A 23,137-nucleotide genomic window follows, 5' to 3' on the forward strand; every position below is an offset into this window, starting at 1 on the left:
CGTGGGCCTCTCTGAGGAGATGAGGAGATGGAGACTTGGAGAAAATTGCCCAGAGGGGAAAATCGGTCATTGGTGGAGGATCGGGAGAGGTGGTTCCCCGCACCGCGCCCCCCCAGAGCTGGTGACGTTGAGGGGCGTCCGGAGGGACTCTCTGTGTGTCCCCAGGTCTTACTTAGCGGCAGGTGGTGGTATTCCCCTGCTGTCCCCTCCTCTCCTTAGCACCTGGCCTACTGTGTGCCCTCTGGGCAGGCTTTGGCCCTGGATCACCTGTCATTCTCTCTGGGTCTCAAAGAGGGATGTATTTCATAAACGATGATTTCTCAAACGCGATTGTGCTTTCTTTTTGGCATAAGGTGCTAACGTAAGGGTTGCCGTTTTTGACACCGGGCTGAGTGAGAAGCATCCCCACTTCAAAAACGTGAAGGAGAGAACCAACTGGACCAACGAGCGAACCCTGGACGACGGTGGGTGGCTGATGTCCTGAGAACCTGAGGGGGTGTTTTCTGGTCACGGGCGGGCTTTGCATCACTCCCATCCTCCGTTTTATCAGCTGAGAGGGTACATTTCTGTGTAAATGCTTAAAACAGTCTGTGTACAACAGTTATCCAGACAGACCCAAGTTGTTTTGTGTCTTTTGGCAGCAGCTTTTCAGAGTAGGTCGGGAGGTGAGTGAGGAGAGAGTGACGCCTGGTGGAAGGGAACCTCCTTTTTGAGGGGAGAGCAGGAGCGGCTGCACCCCGAGGTGGGGCTGGCAAGGCCTGGGCTCTGAGTGGAGGTGCTGGGGAGTCTGTGTCTTGGGCTCGGAGGATGAGCTCGTTTGAAATGCTGCATCTTGGCACACGTTGTATCAGCTGTGTTTCGTGCCTTTTTCCTTTTGGACAACAGGGCTGGGCCACGGCACGTTTGTGGCGGGTGTGATAGCCAGCATGAGGGAGTGCCAGGGGTTTGCTCCGGATGCAGAACTTCATATTTTCAGGGTCTTTACCAACAACCAGGTAGGTGTTTTGAGGACCCCTGAAACGTAAAGGGTTGATATTAAAATGTGAAAAGTCAAAACTCTAGAAAACGTGCTGGTTTAAAAGCAGCACCCGTCTGCGATGCTGAGCTGCGGCTGGCATCCCCCGTGTGCCGTGCTGTCCCTCCCGTCCCTCCGCAGGGCGGCTTTGCCCTGCTCCCACCGCCCCCTTTGTCGGCCTCACTGGAACCTCAAAGACCCTGCTCCAAGGGGATTCCTTGACCTCCCGTTTCTCCTGTCCCGCCGGCTGGCCCAGGGTTCCTGTCCACCATGTCTCGGGCACACTTCCTTGTGCTTGAGAGAACAACCCCATGTTTGTGTGTTTGCTGCCCCTGCTGGACTGACCGCCTGGAGGGTAGCCTCTGTGCCCAGCACCCAGTGTCGTGTAACGCGGATTTAGAAGCTTATTCCCTCACTCTGCATTTGGAAACATTACTGAAAAAAGGGAGAGTCCTAGTATTTATTAATTGTTAAAATTTAATTTTTGCATAGGTAATACATAGTTCAAAAACATCAAAAGGCAGCGCAGGGATACTTCTCCCAACCCTGTCCCCGTCCGACAGGTTCTCACCTTACTTCCCCGTGTTCCCTATGTGGTAGTTTCTTTTTTTCTCATACCCACTCCTCCTAGAATTTATTTTGCATATTCACGCAAATATAAATATATTGTTTTATTTTTAAAAGCCCTTAAAAAACATAATTCTTAATCATTATGTTGATTCTTTTTCCACTGTAAGGTTTCTTTTTAACGTTTTGTATTTGTTCACATGTTTCCAATTTCCAGCGCTCTTTGTTTCTACCTGTAGGTCTCAGTTCCCATGTCACGCAATTTCCTTTCGGCATGAGGAGATGCTCTTAGTATTGCTTGCAATGCAGTCTAGTAGCTATGATTTCTCCCAGCTTTAGTTATCTGAAAATATCTTTATTTCATCTTCATTCTCAAAAAACTATTTTCACTGAATATAGAATTCTGGATTGAAAGTCTTTTCATTCCCTCCAGCGCTTATTTTATTGTTTTCTGTCATCTATTGTTTTCTACTCTAAGTTTAATTTTGTATCTTATAAAACACGTGAATGGTGATACACAAAGTAATTTTAACTTTTTTGTAAGGAAACTATGAGAGAAATAATAACTATCAGAAGTAATTCTGTGAAATAACTTTCATTGATACCATTTATTCAGTCTATTTAGGAATAAAGAATATTAGGCAAATACATTAAACTATTTAGAAACACTTAACTGAACAGACGTGTCTTAGGACAAGTCCTTTTATAAGGGGGGCAGCTAGAAGTTTGAGGTCTTCCCCGGGCAGGCAGGCTGTAAGGTCAGGAAGGCGCTGGACGTGAGACCGGGCGGGACGGGACCCTGGGAACCTTGCCTCTCCCCAGAGTCCAGCCCCAAGGATTGGAAGCTCTGGGTGTAGTAGTTTACATCGCAGAGCATTTGTCGTTCTTGGGCTCTGTTTCTGAAGTTTAAGTGAATACTTCATGCTGCTGAGAATCTAGCATTTGGAGGCTTCCACTGCAACACCTAAAGGGCTGTTTTAACGACGGGCCAGGTCTCCTACACGTCCTGGTTCCTGGACGCCTTCAACTACGCCATCCTGAAGAGGATCGACGTGCTGAACCTCAGCATCGGGGGCCCCGACTTCATGGACCACCCGTTCGTCGACAAGGTGGGTCCTGCCCTGTGCGGAGGACGAGGCGTTTGGTGACGACCCCTGCTCTGCCTTGTGCCCCGCTTTGCTTCGTGTCTCGTGTGCTGCTGGCTAGTTGCCCACCTGGTGACCACTCCGTGAGGATGTGAGCCGTGGTGACTTGTGTGGGAAGCAGCACGGGCTGCTGCGTTGCTTCCTCTCATCTGAGCACACGGCCTGTCTTTTCTGCATGTGCCTGGGAAGCCCGGGTCTGCTCTGTGTGCGTGGATCTGTGTTCCGGAGTCTGTCGTCTCTGGACATTCTGACTGCCAGCCATACCACGTCTGTACTGGTCTGGTGTTGTGCTTTCAAGGGGGATCCCTTCTTTTTTTAGTTCTGTTTTTGGAAGTTGTGGTTATTTTTGAACAATTATATATTGATTAAGAGTGGTGTACTTTCATAAAGAAATGCTTGTTAATTTTGTAGGTGTGGGAATTAACAGCTAACAACGTCATCATGGTTTCTGCTATTGGCAATGATGGGCCTCTTTATGGGTAAGTACCCCTGATAGGAATAACCTTAGAGGTATTTTTTTCCTTGAAATAACTGAAAACCTGTTGTTCGTCTGTCTCTGTATCTTGCTATACCTGTTTATACCTGTCTAAAACTTTGTATTGTGGATATTTTCAGCACATACAAAAAAAACTTTGTAATGAATCTCATGTGCCCACTCACTCCAGCAGTTGCCAACTCAAGGCCGATTTTGTTTTTGTTTAATTTTTTGTTTTTTTAACTTCGCTGGAAATAGCAATTTGGAGGCCTAAAGTTTTTATTCTACTCTTTTTACCCCCAAAATCAATCAGGAAAGTAAATCTGTTAGAAATAAATGGATTCTACAGTATTTATTGAGACCCACTGTGCACAAGGCACAGGGGTAAAGAGGTAAATAAGTTGAGGTGCCTGCCTTTTTAGGAAAAAATAAGGTACAGATACAAGGAGACTAAAATGAGGAGAAAGTGCAGGGTGGCATAACAGACACAGTGTCTGGGGGATTGAGGAGAAGGATCAGATAGGGAGGGACCAGAGAACAGTGTCACAGAAATGTCCCTTTGTGCCGGGTTACGGTGTATTAAAGTGGCTTGGAATGCGGGACATCAGTCACTGAATCACAGGCAGTAGTGAGCTTTTGTCTGGTTAGTGATCCCAGTTTTCTTTCTGCTTACAGCTCCAGTTTTTATTCTGTAGATAATGTATATAAATAACCTCTTGTGCTGAAACACTTCTGCAGTGGGATGTCAGTCACCCCACTTTACCAGGCCCCTGGGACGTGTGTGGTTCAGGGCCCTGGCAGAGGGCTTAAAGTACCTGCAGAGGAAAAAGAGAACGTACAGAGCCTGCCTCGGCGTGCCCTGATCCAGAAGGAGAGCCACCTGGCATGGCTGTTTGCTCGTGCCTTCAGGAGCACACGCCCTGTCTTCAGGGACATCCTGGCCGTGCTGCTAGGGCAGAGCAGGCCGTCTTGAGCGCCGACGGAGCTCATCCAGGGTGGGGATTAGGCCGGACTCTGTGAAATTAATGATTCTATAGGTCAAAACCCGTGCACATTCGCAGTCATGGTTCCAGCCTGAGAGCTGTTCTGTCAGCGATCCCATCTCCTTGTAGGGCTCCAGGGTTGGGGATCTGGCTGGGTCCTCAGTCGTGTATGTTGTGACTCACAGGCATAAGTGGCGTAAACATGTCCCAGCTATAGTTCTGCCACGAAGAGCACCAGCTACTTAGTAACCTCACCCAGTTTCCATGTCTTCTCTTTCTAACGCTTCTCCCTTTGTCCCTCCCCCCACTTCTGACGTCCCCGCTCCAGGCCAGCCCTCAGCAGCTCAGCATCCCCAGGTTATCTGTCAGTTCCCCAGCCCAGCTCTCCCTGCACCGGGACGTGGGGTGGCGGGGAGGGTGCGGGGTCGGAGCCAGGCACGTTTGCCCTGCCCTTGGGCTGTGGGGCCTTTGCTTCTCTGAGCCCTGGCCCCCTCGCCTGGCTCTGGAGGGCGCAACACCCGTCCGGGTTGGTGGCTGTGAGGATGAGGGTGAAATGAGACAGCCGAGGGAGAGCACCGCGAACACCGAGCTTCTGCCAGTGGCAGCTGTTCCTTTCTCTTCCTTTTTTCTGTGTTTCTATTGTTAAAACATCGTCTAGCAGTTTCTTTAACTAAGGATCTGCAGTGGATCATTATTGCCTGATCAGATCTAAACTTTTCTCCTTGGTTTTCAAGGTCTTCCTGGAGTCTAGCCTCGAGTTGGCAAACATTTTCTGTAAAGGATCAGATAGTAACTAGTTGAGTCTTTGTGGGCCACATGGTATGTTGCACCTACTCACCTGCCCTTGTAGTGTGAAGGCAGCATGGACGTGTAGACGAACGGGCGTGGCTGTGTCCGGGGGCCTGGTTCTGCAGCCGTTGCCTCACTTCCCGCTTTGCTGTGCACTCTTCCTCAGGGCAGGCTCCTCCTCGGGTCTCCATCACCAGATCCTGCTTCTGACGCCCCCCTCCCCCAAGCCTGCCTTTCTTTCCGTTCACATCAGCTCTTCCACATGTCATCCTGACTGCTTTGCACACACTGGTCACTCTTCTGAAATCCTGTGACTTCTGTGGGCGGTCACACGTGAGGGCTTCTAATCAAAGAGCTGCTCGTGCTTAGTGGGTCAGGGGGATCTCGGGAGAGGAAGCCCCGCTGTCAGACTCGTGTCTGCCCACAGAGCCCCACAGCATCTGGCGTCCACCACTGCTGGGTCGGCTGGGGGTGGCATGCGGTCACCGTGGCCCAGCCTGCATGGGTGTGGCTTACTTCTGGGCCTCGGGTAGGGCTGGTCAGATGACAGTAATGCACTTGAAGAGCCCGGTTATTTATCGGAGGCGTGGCGCTGCCCGACACGTCCCCACGGGTACCCCTTCTGGGAGCTCTCTGGGGTCTGGCACCCTTGATGCTTAGATTTCATGGTGCCAAGGAGTCTGCAGCTGCACTTCCCCCTTTTCAGCACCAACAAAGATCTTCTGATGCTTTCCCCTGATGTTAAGGGTGTAGAGTGTAGGGATTGGCAGGTAGAGGCAGGGTGGGAAGGTGGTGGGTTTTGGTATCAACCTCACTGGGAATTCTGCCCCTGACTTCTGTCCTCATCTCCGCTCTTCGCTGTCCTAGAAATCTGTAAACTTTTACTGTCCGCCAATTAACACATCACTGTTGGTGCTCCTGAGCAGCCAGCCGGTAGCATGCTGGCGGTGGGGAAGCGACGGAGGCGACGCCAGGGTCGGCCCCGCGTGGTTGAAACCGTGGTATCCTGCTGCTGTTGCGTCAGCTGCTCGGACTCAGTTGTGGTTCAGGAGTTCATTTGTGGTGGAGCGGAAGTAGATAAAGCTTGGAAGTGCAGTTCCATAACCGGTTGTTTCGTGCTTTCACATAGTTCATCTTGACTTCCATCTTGACTCCGTAGTTTAAATGTTCGTGTCATTGCGGATCTAGTGCCCTTGAAGTGCTGGGGAGAACCGCATGCTTTTTCACACGCATCCATGTCTTCCCGCTGAGGAGCCCGGGGTTTCGGAGAGATGAGTGGTCCCCACGGTTCCCATGAGGAAGGGGGACACCTGCCCGAGACCGGGGGAGAACTTTCACTTTCTGACGGTGGCAGGTGCACGTGTGTGGCTGCAGTTCCTTCCCAGAGGAGCCGGGGACTGAGCTGGGGGGGGGCTGCGCTCGCAGCAGTTGGGAGGTGGTGTACGGACGTGCACGCAGGTGACGGTGCTGGTAGTGGCCAGTCTTGTGAAGCTCGGAGGAAGGGGGCTCCTGCACGCCTGGCAGTAGTGAGGGGAGAAGAGAGTCTTGGGCCGGAGGGTGGTAAGTTGACAGGGAGGAGAGAGGGAGAGGAGGAGAGGACGTCCCAGGTGTTGGGAGACCACCGGGCCGGCAGAGGTGGCAGTGCCGGGCCAGCCCCTCACAGCCGCACGCGCCTCGCCACGGGAGAGCCTGCTGCGGGCTCCGAGCGTTCTGGGGCTGCTCGCCCTTGTTTGAATCTTTCATTTAGAGTGGTTCCTCTCCCCCGCCTTTTGTGTCTTTTTCTTGCCTCGATGCAGCACTCTGAATAACCCTGCTGACCAGATGGATGTCATCGGAGTGGGCGGCATTGACTTTGAGGACAACATCGCCCGCTTCTCGTCGCGGGGAATGACCACCTGGGTAGGCACTGCTCCTTTAGTCCGGCATGCCCGCGGGAGCCGCGTGCGAGGGCCTCGGGGCTGTCTGTGAGCACGGAGAGAAAAGCAGCCTGGAGGCAGCCCGCCGCGAGGACGCGCTCTGGCGCCTTCCGTGTCTGCCATGTCCCCGTGGCCCAATGGGCAGGTGCCGGTTCTCACTGTGTTTCCCGGGTCCACTTCTTTTTAACTTGTTTCTGAGTAACTCGTCATTTAGGTCAGTTGGATTCATGTGCACTGGTCCTAACTGGTAGGAGGAGGACCAGCAGTCCTCCGTGCTGGGTGGGATGATTTTTTTTGGCCTTGGGAAGCAGGAGAAGCCAGTGAGCACGGCTTAATATCAGCTCCGCTAACGTGGGAATGATTGCATTTAGCTGGAGAAAATTGAAATGACTCTAGCAAGGTAATTAGTTCAGCTGCGTGAGCTTTAATTATGTGGCCGACTCCTCCTCCCATCTGAGCAGAGCTGGGGTCGCTGGTGCTCCCTCGGGCGGCACTTGGGGACCCTGACCTGCCCTCCGTGTCCCCCTGCTGCTCCAACCCCCCTGCCATGTCCTTGGCCTTTATCGAGGCCTGTGTTTTGACGGCATTTTGAGAAACGTTCCTGAATAATCTGTGGAGCTGCAGGTGAAGACGTCTCTGCTCAGTGTCCCACATGTGAGGATCCAGAGTCCATTTATGCCTGATTTGCCGGGAAGGATTTTTTCACTTCTAATTGGTGTACTTCTTTCTTACAGAATATAATTCCTATTGTAATTCTCATTTTGCCCCAGTTTCTGGGAAGCTTGAGAGAGTTCTCAGTTAAACTCTTATCCCAGGTTACTTGTGCGGTTATATACTCACTGTTCTTAGTCATCCTTTCCCCTCTGGTGACAGATTGTAATTTCCAGTCATGTCACGTACTTTTTTCCTTGTAAAGGAAAATGTTTCTTTTTTTCCCCTAATTTTTAATTTTTAATTTCTGATTTTTCTAGCATATTTCTAATTTTAAAATTATCTAGAAATAAATCAGTTTCCAGTTTTCAGCCTTGCATGTTAGCGACATTTAAAACATTCACTTTTAAAATGCTTTATGGCATTACTGTCATGCTGGTCATTACAAAACGCACCAAAAATAATTTTTATTTTGTACACTGTCATTTAAGCTTCTTCTGAATTGCAGTGAATTTCAGATGAAAACCAGCATTGTACTGAGGTTACAGTGTGTTTAGCTGACCCACGTTTCTGTTCTGGTTTTATTCACTCAGAACTGCATGTGGCCGTGTGCCCGTGTGTGTGCCGTGGTAGAGACCACCCTGCTTTTGTTTACAGGAGCTGCCAGGAGGCTATGGCCGCATGAAGCCTGACATTGTCACCTACGGCGCTGGAGTGAGGGGCTCCGGCGTGAAAGGCGGGTGCCGGGCGCTCTCGGGGACCAGCGTGGCTTCCCCAGTGGTGGCGGGCGCTGTCACCTTGCTGGTGAGGTGAGTGTGGCTCGGCTGGGAGGAGGTGGCGTCGGGACCAGTAAGGTCACCAGCTTGGCTGGATGTAGATCACATCCCGGGGCCTCACCCCGTCTCTACAGAAGAGGCAGGAGTCCATTTTTTCTTAGATGGTTTTTGTGGGCGTTAGATGAGCCCGTCAAGCCTCCTGCTGTCAGAGGAGCGAGGAGGGGAGGCCGTTGTGTCTTCCGTGCCCAGCCCAGCGGCTTCTCTATGTACAGATGTGTTCAGTGGGGAGGAAGCTTTTGCTTTCCTCATCTCCCTGCAGCAGCTAAAATGCTTCTGTGGTGGGTCAGAAGTGCTTTTATGGTGTGAGAGGGAGCTCATAACAGATGCCGAGCGGCAGAGAAGTGCTTCTTCGTTTCCAGCCTTAGAGCCCGGCGAGGAGCCAGAGCCTGAGCCTGGTCTTGCGCTGTCGGCGGGAGGGGGGTTGTCAACCTATGGCTGAGTGTGAACAGTTCTTTTTTTCTGCCAGTAAGACTTGATGCCGCTTTCCTCCCCTCACTTCTCCTTAAGTCAGATCTCCCATCTAGACCTATTAGAAAAGGTCCACCTACACACCACGACCACCCATCATCGTAGAAAAATATTTAGCAACTTAGTACAGTCAGTTTTTCCTTACTGTTTACTGGATTTTCTCCCCTGCATTTAGGGCCTTAAAATTTACTTGTATTTATAATATGTAGATACACAAAAATGCATGTTTTAATGCTGGTGTTCTAAAGCAAGTGAGAATGTCTGGGCGCCGCTACCCGAGGCCAGCTGCATTCCGATGATGAGCCCTCTACCAGGCCTGACCCACCAGGGTGACGCGTCACACACAGGCCTCCAAACAAAACAAGCACGTGGACGCAGCGGGCCTCACTCCGAGGCCGGGCCTCTTGGCCACGCTGCATCGAGTCCCCGCAGGACCCACCTCGATCCTTCCCTTCTCCCGGCCGGGCTGCGTCCACGTGTCCGGAGCCTGTAGCTCCTACCTGTTCTTGTCTCCTGCAACCTCTGAGGTCGACTGTTAAGTTAGTGGGAAGATGTGTTTTCCCGATCGATTTAGTAAAAACAGGCGCTAGCTCAAGAGTCCACGTTCTCACAAGCCACGCGGAAGGTTGAGGAGCGGTCAGTCCCTAGGCAGGTGCAGAAATGAGCACGTTCGTTTGCATCTTGCATGAGTTTTACCAAAGAAGCTCCTGTTAGATACAGATCAAGATTGGAGGTCACATGACTGCACACGTACAGGGTAGGGATAGTCTGGTTTTCATTCTGTTGCTGAGAGAAAATGAGCGAATATGGTATTTGCCCCCAGCACAGTCCAGAGACGTGAGCTGGTGAATCCGGCCAGCATGAAGCAGGCCCTGATTGCAGCAGCGCGGAGGCTGCCCGGCGTGAATATGTTTGAACAAGGCCACGGCAAGCTGGACCTCCTCAGAGCCTACCAGATCCTCAGCAGCTACAAGCCACAGGCCAGGTCGGTGTGCTTTCCTTTTGAACAGGTCTTTGTTCTCTGCACCAGGCTCCTCGGCACAGAGTATTAGCCTCCAAATGGAACCAGCCCCAATCACACGATGCTCGGGGGCCTCAGGGAGAGCTTTGCAGTGTTGCTTCTGCTGGGGCGCTGCCGACAGGATTGCTCCCCACTTCCTCATGTTCTGCTGTTTGTAACGTCAGGGATTTAAGGTAGTGACTTCCTATTTCTTTTTACTTTGTTAAAACTTTCCTTTGAAATAACCTTAGGTTTACAAAAATCTGCAAAAATCGTATGGACATTCTCATATACCCTCTCCTCGGCTTCCCCTCAGGCCAGCACCTCGGTAGCCCATGATTCCTCTGCTAGAGCTAACAGGTGCACCCTGATGCTGTGCTGGGTTAGTCTGCAGACAGATGCGCAGTGGCCGGCTCCCCTCGTGTCCTTTGGTCCAGGCTCCAGCCCCCACGTTGCATGCAAGTTGCCATGTCTCCCTGGTCTCCCCAGACCCCTGACAGTTCATCTGTCTTGTCATTCATGACTCTGAGTCCTCTGATGCTTTCTCGTGATTAGTGAGGTTCTGTATGTTTGGCAAGAATTCTTTTGCACTTCTTATTTTGAAATGGTTTTAGATTTACAACAAAGTTTTAAAAATTGGTGCACGAAGACTCATAAAGCCTTCACTACCTTTCCCTGATGTTAGCAACTTACATAACCATAGTAGAAGCCTCAGAGCCTGGAAGTTGGCACTGATATGTTACCATCTACCAACCTGCAGACTGTATTTGGATTCACCCAGATTTTTTCCCACCCCTGTCCTTGGCCTGGTCCAGGATCCAGGCCAGCATCCACATTGCATTCAGTCATCGCGTGTCCTTGGTCTCCTCCAGTTGGGACAGTTGGCTCAGTGTCCTTCCTTTTATTCTGGGTGGTGCTCACCTGCATCATGAAGTTTAGGTGATGTGTCAGGCTGGACCCTCCAGGAAGCAGATGCCAACGTGGACTTAGACGGCCAAGAGACCTCCTGGGGGAGGGGCCTATGAAGGATGAAGGGGCGAGGGGGGAGGAGTGGCAGGAGGACCCTCACACCCAGCACAGGTCTGAAACCTCCCCGATCACGGAGATTCCCTGAACCACAGTCGCCTGGTAGAGGCGCCTGTGTCCCCCAGGGCTGGGCCTACCCTGGTGCCCTCTGCGCTCAGTCCTTGGCACAGATGTAGTGGAGGGTCCACCGGCGTCCGTCAGCTGGGCTCCACAGCAGGAGATCTGGTGCCGTGGGTAGCTCTGCCAGGTGTCCACTGCAGTGACTGTCCCTTTGTGACCGCGAAGTGTCTGGTGGGGACGCCCTTGAAGGTGATCTTGTTTCTTATAGCACAGGGAACTCTACTCAGTGCTCTGTGGTGACCTAAATGGGAAGGAAATCCAAAAAAGAGGGGATGTATGTGTACATACAGCTGATTCACTTTGCTGTACAGCAGAAACTGACACAACATTGTAAAGCAACTGTGCTCCAATAAACATTAAAAAAAAAAAAAAAAAAAAGGCGGATGATCTTGTTTCTTAACACACTTTCCGTCACTGAGTGTAGCCTCCTTTGTGGTTCCTCCCTGTAACGGTTCTTACTGTAGAGATTGTCCTGTGGTGATTTTCTGTTTCTCTCATTCCCTTCTGCATTTATTAAATGAAATTCTGCTGTAAGGAAGAGCTGTCCTCCTCTCTAGTTTATTCAGTTGTATCAGCATGGACACAGGGGTACTTACTTTACTCTGGGTTATAATCCATTGGTGTCATCGTTTATTTTATTGCTCATCTGTCCCAGGTTTGGCTCTCCAGGGCTCCCGCTGGTTGGCTCCCGTGTCTTTTCAGCATGTCTCCATCAGTTGGGGGGCACTTCCTCACTTTTTGGCATTTCCGTGCCCAGTGTTGGTATCAGTTCTTTGCCCGAGCAGCCCTGCTCCTTTAATCGGAGAGTGGGTTTAGAAACGGACACCTGGGCACCAGGTGTGCTCTTGGCAGCTGTGCTCATAGTGGTTTCTAGGCCCTTTCAGCAGACAGAGCTGGCGAGTGTGTGTACACACACACACCTGTACCTGTTTCTATGTCTGTCCATGAAGTCATCTGTCTCCTGATCCCGCCTGATGCCACAGCCCTCATCTTGAGTCTTCCTCCTTGCTGGTTATCCTTCTCCAGCAGCCAGAAACCTGGCTGGCACTCGCCACGATGTTTATTTGCTCAGTCCTAGTACGCACTTGTGGACAAGTTTTAGAACTGCTAGCTTGTACCGTGCTGTTATAGAATGTAGTCTACTTCTGTCAAAGTGATTTAGGTTAATATCTTCCTCCCCACCACACCCCTTTCAGTCTGGTTTTGCTGTTTATTTTCAATGCAGTTGAGTTCATTTGTTAGCATTTCTATTTCTTTTCGGATTCCCCCCACATCCTGGTTGATTTCAACTAGTTATGTGTCGGGTTGTGGCTCTCAGGTTGGAGCTGCACACGGAGTACACCTGGCCAAGTGTGGCTCCCCCCCGCCCCTTTCCCTCCACCCGCATAGGTAACAACGCCATTAGTTTTTGCTTTATCCTTGCATTTCTTTTTTCACACACGAGCAGGTACATACCTACCATCTTATATCCCCTTTCTTACGTGAAGGACAGCATTACTATAAATATTCTCTTGTACTTTTTTCATTTAACAGTATCCTGGAAATCACTTTGTGTCGGTTCACAGAGATCTTTCTCCTCTTTCTTTTTTTTTTTTTACAGCTCCATAGTGTAGATACCTTTGTTTATTCAAGCACATATCTATATATGGGCATTGAAACTGTTTCCAGTATTTTGTAATTTTAAGCTGCTTGTGCCTGTGCATTTTAGTTTTGTTGGAGGTGTGTCTCCAGGGAAGATTCCTAGAAGTGGGGTTGCTGGGTGCAAGGTGAGAACAGAGGGCACTCTTCCAGGTCTCTCCCTTCCCTTCCAGAAGGGCTGTGCCGTGGGAGCTTGCCTGTCTACCCGGAGCCTCACCTGCCGTGTCCGGCCATGCTCTACTTTCTGCCAGTCTGACACGTGAGAAGTGCTATCTCAGTGTTGTTCTCATTTGCCTTTCTCAGGTTATGAGTGAGTTTGAACACTTCGTCTAGAGTTAAGAGCTGTTTTTATATCTTTCTTGTGAAGTGTTTGTTCATTTCTTCCACCATTTTTCTTTTCTGGGGTTTTTGTCCCTCGGTTTTTACGCGTTCTTGTGTTAGGGTGAGTAACCCTTTATTGCAAGTATTTCTCCCAGTTTGTTGGTTGCCTTTTGACTTTGTGAAAGTGTTTTTGGCCATGTGGTTTTTTTCTTTTTTAACAGCCATATTTGTTAGTCTGTCATTGCTGTCGCCCCTGGATTTTGAGGCACAGAAAGCCTTTCCCTGCACTGAGGTTAAGGAGGGACTCGCCCATGTTTTCTTCTAATGCTTGTTGGCTTTCTTTTATTTACTTGAGAGGATCTGATCCATTTGGAGTTTATTCTTGTGTATGGTCTGAGGTGGGGATCTAATTTTATCTTTTGCCGAATGACCACCCATTTGTCCCCGCTCCAGTTATTTAAAAGTCCATCTTTGCTCCAGTGCCTTGAGACTGAGTCCCAGGTCTGCTCTGGGGCTGGTCACGTACTCGTTCTCCACCAGCCGCAGCCACCAGATTCCAGGCTCGCAGAGGGGAGAGGTGATGCCCACTCATCCCGCTGTGCTGCCGGTGAGGCAGGCTGGCCAGGAGGCCTCCCCAGCACAGGGCGTGTTCTGAAGCCAAGTTCCCAGACCTTAGCCGAGGGCAGCCCTGGAGGCCGGCCCTTCCGAGGCCCAGGGCCACCCCGTGAGGCTTTCCAATGCCGCCTACTGCAACACTGAATTTTTGGTTTCAGTTTGAGCCCCAGCTACATCGATCTGACCGAGTGTCCCTACATGTGGCCCTACTGCTCCCAGCCCATCTACTACGGAGGGATGCCGACGATCGTCAACGTCACCATCCTCAACGGCATGGGTGTCACAGGAAGAATCGTGGACAAGGTGAGGCTGCCCTCTGGCCAGCGGTGAACTTAGGCATGGCCCAGATTTACTCCTGCAGTTAAAAGGCACAGGTCCTCCTCCTGTCTGGGTGCCGGGGGATTGGAAGTAGTGGTTTGTTCTCCCCTGAGTGCTTTATATATAAGTCAGGGATATAGTAATGAGGCCAGTGTGCTACTCTTTTACTTTGGCATCTTGAGTTTGACTCCTGAATCAGCTAATTGCCTTTGAATCTTCATTTTTACAGTTTCCCGTCTATAATTAAAGGCTCACTTATAATTATTTTATTGTCTAATGCGGACACATGGGCCTTCATGTTTAGAAGGCGTGGTCTTTATTTGAATTTTGTGTTTTATAACTTGTTTTACACTTACTACATAAACATTATCACAAAAATAAAGGACCGGGAAAAAGAGCAGAAAAGCGACTTCAGCCCTACACACTAATAGAGCCACTATTTGAAAAAAAAAGTTCAAATCATATTTTCTAACAAATTACTGTGGTTGTTTAAATATTTAGGTGTATTTAAATTGATTCAATGCCCACCAACACTTACTGTATTCATCCTTGCTTTTTCATTTCCGAGTCCCTCATTTCATCTATTTCTTGATTGCAGGATTTCACTTTTCATTAAGCTGTCACAGAAAGTACATTTCTTATGATTTTGTGAGATTAATAAAGTCAGTTGCCTGAAGGAAAAAAAAAAATCTTTTCCAGCCCTTATCTGAAATAGATATTTTTAGTTTCTTTGTGTGGTAGACAAAAATTTGGTCTTTTTTCTTTTTCAGTTCTCACGTTATAAACATTTTAAAATGTTACTATATGTAAGCACCAATGTTCTTTCTAATGGTTGTTTAATACTATGTAGAACTGTTGAATGGTAATGTGCTTATACTGTTTCTTCTTGCTTGAGCAGTTAGGTGGTTTTCAACTGTAAACATCTCTCTGAATATCTTAGTATATATCGTTTTCTTTTGTTCTGAATTATTAACATAAACTCCCTGGATTAGTATCCCAAGTAAGAGGGCAGGAACATTATTAATGGCTCTTGGTACGTAATGCCAGATTCTTTTCAAAAGAGGTGCATCAGCTCAGACTGCCACTGGTGGTATACAGGGGGGTAGTGTCTCTGCTCTGGTGGTACGTCCTTTTTTTCCCAGTTGCGTGAGGTTTTAAACTATTGAGATGAAATCCACATGCCATAAAATGCACCCTTTTAAATTGTGCAGTTCAGTGGTTATTAGTATATTCACAGGTACTGGTGCCATCATCATACTGGATAATTCCAGAACATTTTCATCACTTGAAGGAGAAACCCCTGTTAACACTTCCCATTCCCCTTCCCTCAGACCGTGGCATTTCCTAACCCCTTCTGTCTCCATGGAGTTACCTTTTCTGGACGTTTCCTATCAGTGGAGTGGTATGTTACGTGGTCTTTGTGACCGGCCTCTTTCACTGAGCGTAATGTCTTTAAAGAGGCTCATCTGCATTGCAGTGTATATAGTGCTTCACTCCTTTTCATGGCTGAAAAGTGGTTCATTGTATGGATAAGACCCCGCTTTGTTAGTGGTTCATTGTATGGATAGACCCCACTTTGTCAGTCGGTGGACATTTGGTTTGTTTCTGCATGGTTCATCTTTTAACTTTAAATCTACAGGGGGTAGTCGGTACCTTGTTTAATGATTTGTAAGGTGTGTATCTGCATGTTTGTTTACTGATTGTATTTCCTCTTGTGTGAATTCGTGTTTCATTTCCTTGGCCCATTTTTCACTAGAATTTAGGTTGTCCCTATCAATCCGAACAAGATCTTCATTTCTTAGAGAGATTAACCACTGTTGTGTGTCATGCAAAAAGATTGCCCAGATGATTGTTTTCTTGTCTCTTTAATGTTAGAGGTGGTTTAAAAACTTGGGGGTGTGTGTGTGTAAAAGTTTCACTTTTTCATGTAGTTGAATTTTCATCTTTTGTGAGTTCTTATGTTTCAAAAATTAGAAGCTTATCCCTCCAGAAATATAAGAAAAGTCTCAATTTTATTTTCTACTCACTTGCCTTTTATGCTTGTTAAATATTTAACGTTTTCACCTGTGTTGAGTTAACTTGATATGTGTTCCAAGCGATGGATAAAAGTTAACTTTCTTCTCTCTTGTTAACCAGTGGTCGAAAAGCACTTTTATTAAAAATCCCTGTCCTTTCTCACTGTTCGTGATGCTGTGCCCTACGAATATTTTTCTTCTTGTTCACAGTTTTTTTTAACGTGCTGACTTGCTTGGGGGGAGTACGTCGTTGCGCTCTGGCTTGTGAGGGAAATGAGTAGTTCAGGTTAGCTTGAAACGCTGGTTCACTGTGCGAGCTGCCGTGCGTCTCCCGTCTCGTGCTTCCCTTTCGCCTTCCCCCAAGCCTGGAGAGGCCTCCTCCAGGCGCCGCGCGCACTCCGCCTGCCCGGTCGCTGGCTCGGAACCTGACTGGTGACACTTTGCAGCCATGTCGCTTTATTATTTTATTCCTTTCGAGCAATGTGATTCGTTAAGCGTACAGCCAGTTGAGATCTAACCCCAAACCTGGGAATATTCTTTTCTGTAAGTTCTCTGCAGGTGCGAGCGAGCTCTTCGTCAAGCCGTGTGTGTCCGCACCCCCCGCCTCCTTTTACGCTTGCGGGGAACTTGTCTTTAAAGGCGGGGTTGGTCAGCGGCGGTGTCCCTAGGCTCCTCCGGTGGGTGCCGGCCTGGCGCTGCACGCGGCCTTGGGCGCGGGCTGCGTGGTGCCGGCTGAGCGGGCGGTGACCCGGACGGGGCTTCTCACCCGCGCCTCTGCCTCTCTCCTCCCGCAGCCCGAGTGGCAGCCCTACTTACCGCAGAACGGCGACAGCATCGAGGTGGCTTTCTCTTACTCCTCGGTGCTGTGGCCTTGGTCGGGCTACCTGGCCATTTCCATCTCCGTCACCAAGCAGGCCGCCTCCTGGGAAGGCGTCGCGCAGGGGCACGTCACGGTCACCGTGGCTTCTCCGGCGGAGGTGGACGTACGTGCGCGCGGGGGCTCGTGGGGAAAGGGGGATGGGCTGAGCGCCGGGCGCTGGGCCGTGAGGCGCCGTCCACGGGGTCCCGGCCTGGCGAGCAGGGGGAGGTCACAACCCACTTGGTGAACGGGGCGTGGGTGGGCTGTTCTGTGCCAAATTTCAGGCTGAAAATGATTGTACAACGTAGGGCTCATGCTATGCAGTCTAGTCGTTTTTAGGAACCAGGTGCCTTAAATTTGAATTCTGAAACCATTCATAATTGAATTCATAATTCTGAATGGAATTAATTATGATACACGCATGTCCTCTCCTGCCGTTGTTGTGAGAAATTCTTGGGTTCTGTTTGGGTTAAATTGATAAATAGAAGTGAGGTTTCCAGCCTGAAAACCTGGAAGTTTCTTCTGAGCCGAAGGGACGTTTCACATCTCTTGTATGTTCCTCAGTCCAGCAGCGGTACAGAGCAGACCTCGACAGTGAGGCTCCCGGTGAAGGTGAAGATAATCCCCGCTCCTCCTCGAAGCAAGAGGGTCCTCTGGGACCAGTACCACAACCTGCGCTACCCGCCCGGCTACTTCCCCAGGGATAACCTGAGGATGAAGAACGACCCTCTGGACTGGTAAGTAGCCGCCAGGCCCGGTGCCCGTCCTCGGCGGGGCGGGGACGGGAGGAAAGGAGATCAGGGGCAGTGAGGTAAGGTCACCTGTGCGTGACCACCCTAGTTCACTCCCAGCATGTCCGCGTGGCCATGCTGAACTTGTCCAGTGCAGGTGGTTGCTGGCCTTTCACACCCACGCCGCCACTAGAGGGATGCTCCAGTGCCCCTTACGAAACATTTCTCTGGCCACACCTTCTCGTCATCTTATCTCCTCCGTGCTTGTGTCGCGCAGGTGATTTCCTGTTATCACCCACTTTACATGCAGCCCGGAGAGAACTGGTCTGAGAGGCTGACCCGCGTGCCAGTGGACTGGCTCCCCGGCCTCTGTGGGCGGTGGAGCTGCTCCTTCAGAAATGCGCCCTGTGGCCACGCGGCTTTTATTCCCAGTAAGGACTGTTGGTTTTAGTGCCGGGCTTCCTGTGTTTCAGGAATGGCGACCACATCCACACCAACTTCAGGGACATGTATCAGCACTTGAGAAGCATGGGCTACTTCGTCGAAGTTCTCGGCTCCCCCTTCACGTGCTTTGACGCTAACCAGTACGGTGAGGGACACGGGGTGCCGGCCCGGCGGTCCCGCTCCGCCGGGGAAGGGTGGAGGCAGGGTAGGCTCTCCCGTTCCCAGTGGCGGCCAGGACCAGAGAGAGTGGCCCATGTTCCTGGCGTTCAGCTGAAATGAGAAGCCCTCAGAATCACTGGGGACAAGGACATTCGTACACTTCTGTTGTATTATTTTTTTTAATTAAAAGAAACTGTAGCACCGAATTTTGCTTCTCTTCGGGTGAGTGAATGTCCTCCACATAGAGCATCACCAGTGAAACAGGCCGCAGCTGGCTGGTGTCCGCGGGCTGTTGGACCCTGATCCTTTCCTTTTCACCCCCTTCTAAAGCGGAACAGGGCACAGGCCAAAGTACTAGAAGCCAGTAACTGGAGTTGTTGAGGCCAGTGAAGTACCGTGTTCCTGAAACGGTGGTGTCCTGTGGGTGCGGTGGCCGTCCTCACCCGGGCGCTCTGTCCCTCAGGAACGCTGCTCATGGTGGACAGCGAGGAGGAGTACTTCCCCGAGGAGGTGGCCAAGCTCCGGAGGGACGTGGACAACGGCCTCTCGCTCATCGTCTTCAGCGACTGGTACAACACGTCCGTGATGAGGAAGGTCAAGTTTTACGACGAAAACACGAGGTACTGATATGAATTGGCATTTGGATAAGGAATTTGACTTTCTGGGAATTAAACTCCACCCAGCAAAGACGTAGATTGTTTGGCCTGTCGGTGGTCTTTTCGGCTGTCAGATTCTGACGACTGGTGAGGGCAAGTGCTCTCTTCATTGGCAGAGATGTTCTTGAAAGTTGCTTGGGAAGGAAGTAAACTAACTGCTCATTGACCCAAGTTCTGACTGAAAGGGGTCCTTGTCCTTGTTGATCTTAGACCCTTCAGCTTTAAATTTCTGTTTAGTTCTCTTCCGCTCTCCCACCTCTCCTTTACCGAATCTGTATACATTTAAATGCGCCAAGAAAACAGTTACTTAAAGAAACCTTTCAGTAGATTGGGTATCGATGAAGGATTCCCAGCGTGTTATGAATATCTCATCCTTATGGTGTATGTTCTTTCTTTAGAGTCTGTGGCTTGAACCTCATGAGCTTCTTTCTTCCTTTACTGATCCTCTCGAGGTCTAGGCTCTGTATGCAGTGCGTTTATGTTAAACGTGGTGCATTTCATGAAATAAATTGGGCTTTGCTTTATTCTGCACGCTGGCGGGAGCATTTACATTGTAGTGCTAGTGAAACCCAGGCAGTTCGGCTCGTTTTTAGCGGAAACCTAGTGTGGAGGGGCTGGACTCTGGTGGGAGAAGTCAGCTTTGTGACAAAAATATCAGGCGTCTGTGGGACGCTTTAGTCCTTCATTAAGTCCCTGTCACTTTCACAGGCAGTGGTGGATGCCGGACACCGGAGGAGCCAACATCCCAGCCCTGAATGAGCTGCTGTCGGTCTGGAACATGGGATTCAGCGATGGCCTGTATGAGGGGGACTTTACCTTGGCAAACCATGACAGTAAGGTTTTGTGTTTGTTTTTAGTAGGGCTCATCATTCCCAGAGGTGGGCAAGCACAAGCCGTGCGTCTTTGACGTCTAAGTTTCAGAGAGAGAGAAAGATGTGATGTCACCTAAGTAAGCAGGGTCTGTGGAGAGAACTGCTCAGTGTCTTCACAAAGGGCACCTGTAACACTGGGTGTTAACCCTAGTTTTTGTCCAGATTTTTAAAATGAAAATACTTCCTGCGAGCATTCCTAACTCTGGTACCACCTATAAGGTTCTTTGTGTCCTGTATGTTCCCAAATAGGTCATACCCACCCAGGCCCCTGATAATGTATAAATTCTGTTCATGAAATAATTGCATATCTCATTTAAGAAGTCCCCCCCCTTTCATTTTGGTGGCTATTTTCTAAAACAGTGTCTTGAACGTTACTGTCACTAACTCTGCTCATCCTGACTTAGGTTGTCCCCAAGTCTGACAGCTCCAACTTCTAAAATCTACCCAGAAACCTTAGGTTAATAGAATAATTCAGCTTGAATTTTGAGGTAATTACTTGCAGTTTGTGTGACCAGGCAATAATAGCAGCTCCTCTCTTAAGATTAGAAACGATTTTAGAAAATACATAATGTCTAAAAAAAAAAAAAACACGCACACACACAAAAAGAAAATACATAATGTCTAAAAAAAAAAAAAAAACCCCCACACACAAAAAGAAAATACATAATGTCTAAAGATTGCATCTGCAGTAAATGAGTAGCTGCTGATGAAAGCATTCAGTGTTTCTGGGTTCTAACTTTGAACGACTGTTTTCTAGTGTATTACGCGTCGGGGTGCAGCATTGCTAAATTTCCAGAAGATGGCATAGTGATAACACAGACATTTAAGGACCAAGGTAAGGAATGCTATTCGTATACTTTCTGGTTTCCCTTTTTCTTTCTTTCACATTTTTTTTTTTTTTTTTTTTGCGGTACGCGGGCCTCTCACTGTTGTGGCCTCTCCCGTTGCGGAGCACAGGCTCCGGACGCGCAGGCTCAGCGGCCACGGCTCACGGGCCCAGCCACTCCGCGGCATGTGGGATCTTCCCGGACTGGGGCACGAACCCATGTCCCCTGCATTGGCAGGCTGACTCTCAACCACTGCGCCACCAGGGAAGCCCTCTTTCACATTTTTTAATCACAGTTTTTTTTGTTGTTTTTGTTTTAAATTTAACTTATTTATTTTTGGCTGCGTTGGGTTTTCGTTGTGGTGCGCCGGCCTCTCACTGCGGTGGCTTCTCTTGTTGCAGAGCCCAGGCTCTAAGCCCATGGGCTTCAGTAGTTGTGACCTGCGGGGTCTAGAGTGCAGGCTCAGTAGTTGTGGCGCACAGGCTTAGTTGCCCCGCGGCATGTGGGATCTTCCCGGACCAGGGATAGAACCCGTGTCCCCCGCATTGGCAGGCAGATTCTTAACCACTGCGCCACCAGGGAAGCCCAATCACAGGTTTAGTACATGTAATTCACCTACCAGAACATTCACCCTTTTAAAGTGTGCGGGTCATTGATTTTTAGTGTCTTCACAAATTGTGCAGTCATCACTACCACCTAATTCCAGAACATTTTCATCACCAGAAAAGAAACTCTGTACCCATTAGCTGTTTGGATTTTGAAAAAATTGTTTGCAGTATGTGTATGTTACTTCAGGTGAGACATCTTGTGTAATATGTTCTGGGGGATACGTAGAAAGATAAGGCAGTCTCTTGCTACTAATTGGCATATGTGTGTAGTGACCATTGCAAAGTAAGTTGACTTTCCTACAGGAGAAGAGAGGCTTTTGAATATTTGTAGGTTTTTTTTTAAAGACTGTCTTCAAAGTTGCTTGAATTTTTTGTTACTGTTTATGAGTTGTTCTGCTCTGTGATTGCCAGATTACTAAAATTTTAGAAAAATGTTGACTGTGCTTTGAACTTCTTAACAGTGTAAACATAAAGAATATTACAGTCATCTCCTAAAGTTCTCTGAAGAATTAGAAGGGAAGAAAGGTCTTTACTCTCAGTTTTGCCTTTTTACTACAGACAGCCATCACCTAGGAAGGCAAACAACGCCATGTCCCCTGGCATTGCTACCTGTGACACTGCTGAGTGCGCTGAGCAGACCGGGGTGCGGGAGGAGCAGGGTGCCCCGGGCTGCCTCTGCCCTTCCCGGAGGTGGCAGCCGCCCCCGTCCTGCCCAGGGTGGTCTTCCCCCAGCCCCGCCCTCCAGAGCCAGGGTTCCGCACCGTGTGTCCCTCTCACCTGTACGAGGCTGCGAGAGAGTATATTCCATGACGTATGTGGTGGGCTCATGGAAACTCCCAGGCTGGATCCATTTCCTCGAGCAAGTTGATATTTTCTATTTCAGAATGGAAGGCCCCCTTCCTTGTGAAGTTTGTCATTTTCTGTAACTGGAAGTCGGGGACAGTTTCCCTAGTTGAAAATGACAAGAAGTCAGGATTTCTCACTCACCGGTTTGTGTCTGCAAGGTATAATTTACTTCTGTGTTGCCTGGAAGGGGCTCTTTCCTTCCGGTCAGGGCAGAGGCAGTCAGGAAGTAGTTCTGTGTTCATAAGGGTATATTTTAACTTTAAGAACGTAAATGATCCTGTCTTCCCAGTCCTCTGGCACAATTTACCGTGGGTTAGTAATTCTTCCTGAGATCCGTTGCTCACAGGGCAGTGTTGCTTCTGGAAACTCCCCTGGGGTGAAGGCCGTGGTCTCCTTGTCAACTTGTTGCCATCTGGTAGCTCCTTTTTTTGTGGCGGGGAGAGAAATCAAAAGTAAGTTTAAGGGTGCATACTTTATTTTGGTGTTCTGCTAGCCTGAAAATGAAAATTAATTACCTGGGAATCCCTTTTAAGGGACTTTTTATTTCCAAACAGGCTTTAGGTTGAGTAATCTTTTGGGTACAAAATAGGAATTTGAAAATCTGGGTTATGCTGGATCAAAAAGCACCCTATTGTCAGAAACAAAACTCTGTCAAACCACGAGGCCAAGTGGCAATGCTGTGTGCCCTTTGCCCACGTCATCTGTTTTACTGCCGTGTCTCTCCCTCCCAACAAAGAAAATCTTGTCTTCCCTTCCACTCAGTTCTTAGTGGGATTATACGTAGAGAGTAGGAAGCGCTGCATTTTTAGAGCCACAGACTTTTTATTTTTTTTTATTTTTTTTTTTTTTGTTTTTTGTTTTTTTTTTTGTTTTTTTTTTTGCGGTACGCGGGCCTCTCACTGCTGTGGCCTCTCCCGTTGCGGAGCACAGGCTCCGGACGCCCAGGCTCAGCGGCCATGGCTCACGGGCCCAGCCGCTCCGCGGCATGTGGGATCTTCCCAGACCGGGGCACGAACCCGTGTCCCCTGCATCGGCAGGAGGACTCTCAACCACTGCGCCACCAGGGAAGCCCAAGCCACAGACTTTTTAGATGGGACCAGCGCAGTCGATGCTGGATCCTGGTGCAGACGTGTGTCATCTCCAGTGTGCAGGATGCGTTTGTTTCAGGGGTGGAGACTTTGATTATGTGACGGTGTCACCAGCAGTTGCTGCTGTGGCATCTGTGCACTGTTGGCTT

The 23,137-nt window shown here is 49.4% G+C and overlaps 1 protein-coding gene across 1 annotated transcript in view; it reads left to right on the plus strand.

The window, feature by feature from the left end:
- MBTPS1 (membrane bound transcription factor peptidase, site 1) overlaps positions 1-23,137 on the plus strand; it is a 50,049-nt gene that overhangs the window by 17,665 nt on the left and 9,247 nt on the right. The window contains exons 5-18 of the mRNA XM_082606957.1: positions 354-464; positions 886-995; positions 2,575-2,691; positions 3,139-3,206; positions 6,771-6,873; positions 8,199-8,350; positions 9,669-9,830; positions 13,724-13,868; positions 16,693-16,881; positions 17,322-17,494; positions 17,962-18,077; positions 18,555-18,711; positions 19,456-19,580; positions 20,377-20,454. Coding sequence (XP_082463083.1) covers positions 354-464; positions 886-995; positions 2,575-2,691; positions 3,139-3,206; positions 6,771-6,873; positions 8,199-8,350; positions 9,669-9,830; positions 13,724-13,868; positions 16,693-16,881; positions 17,322-17,494; positions 17,962-18,077; positions 18,555-18,711; positions 19,456-19,580; positions 20,377-20,454 — 1,806 coding nt within the window. The remainder of the gene's footprint in view (positions 1-353; positions 465-885; positions 996-2,574; positions 2,692-3,138; positions 3,207-6,770; positions 6,874-8,198; positions 8,351-9,668; positions 9,831-13,723; positions 13,869-16,692; positions 16,882-17,321; positions 17,495-17,961; positions 18,078-18,554; positions 18,712-19,455; positions 19,581-20,376; positions 20,455-23,137) is intronic.

The sequence above is a fragment of the Mesoplodon mirus genome (genome assembly GCF_964341445.2).
Source record: "Mesoplodon mirus genome assembly, chromosome: 19".
Lineage (NCBI taxonomy): Eukaryota > Metazoa > Chordata > Mammalia > Artiodactyla > Ziphiidae > Mesoplodon > Mesoplodon mirus.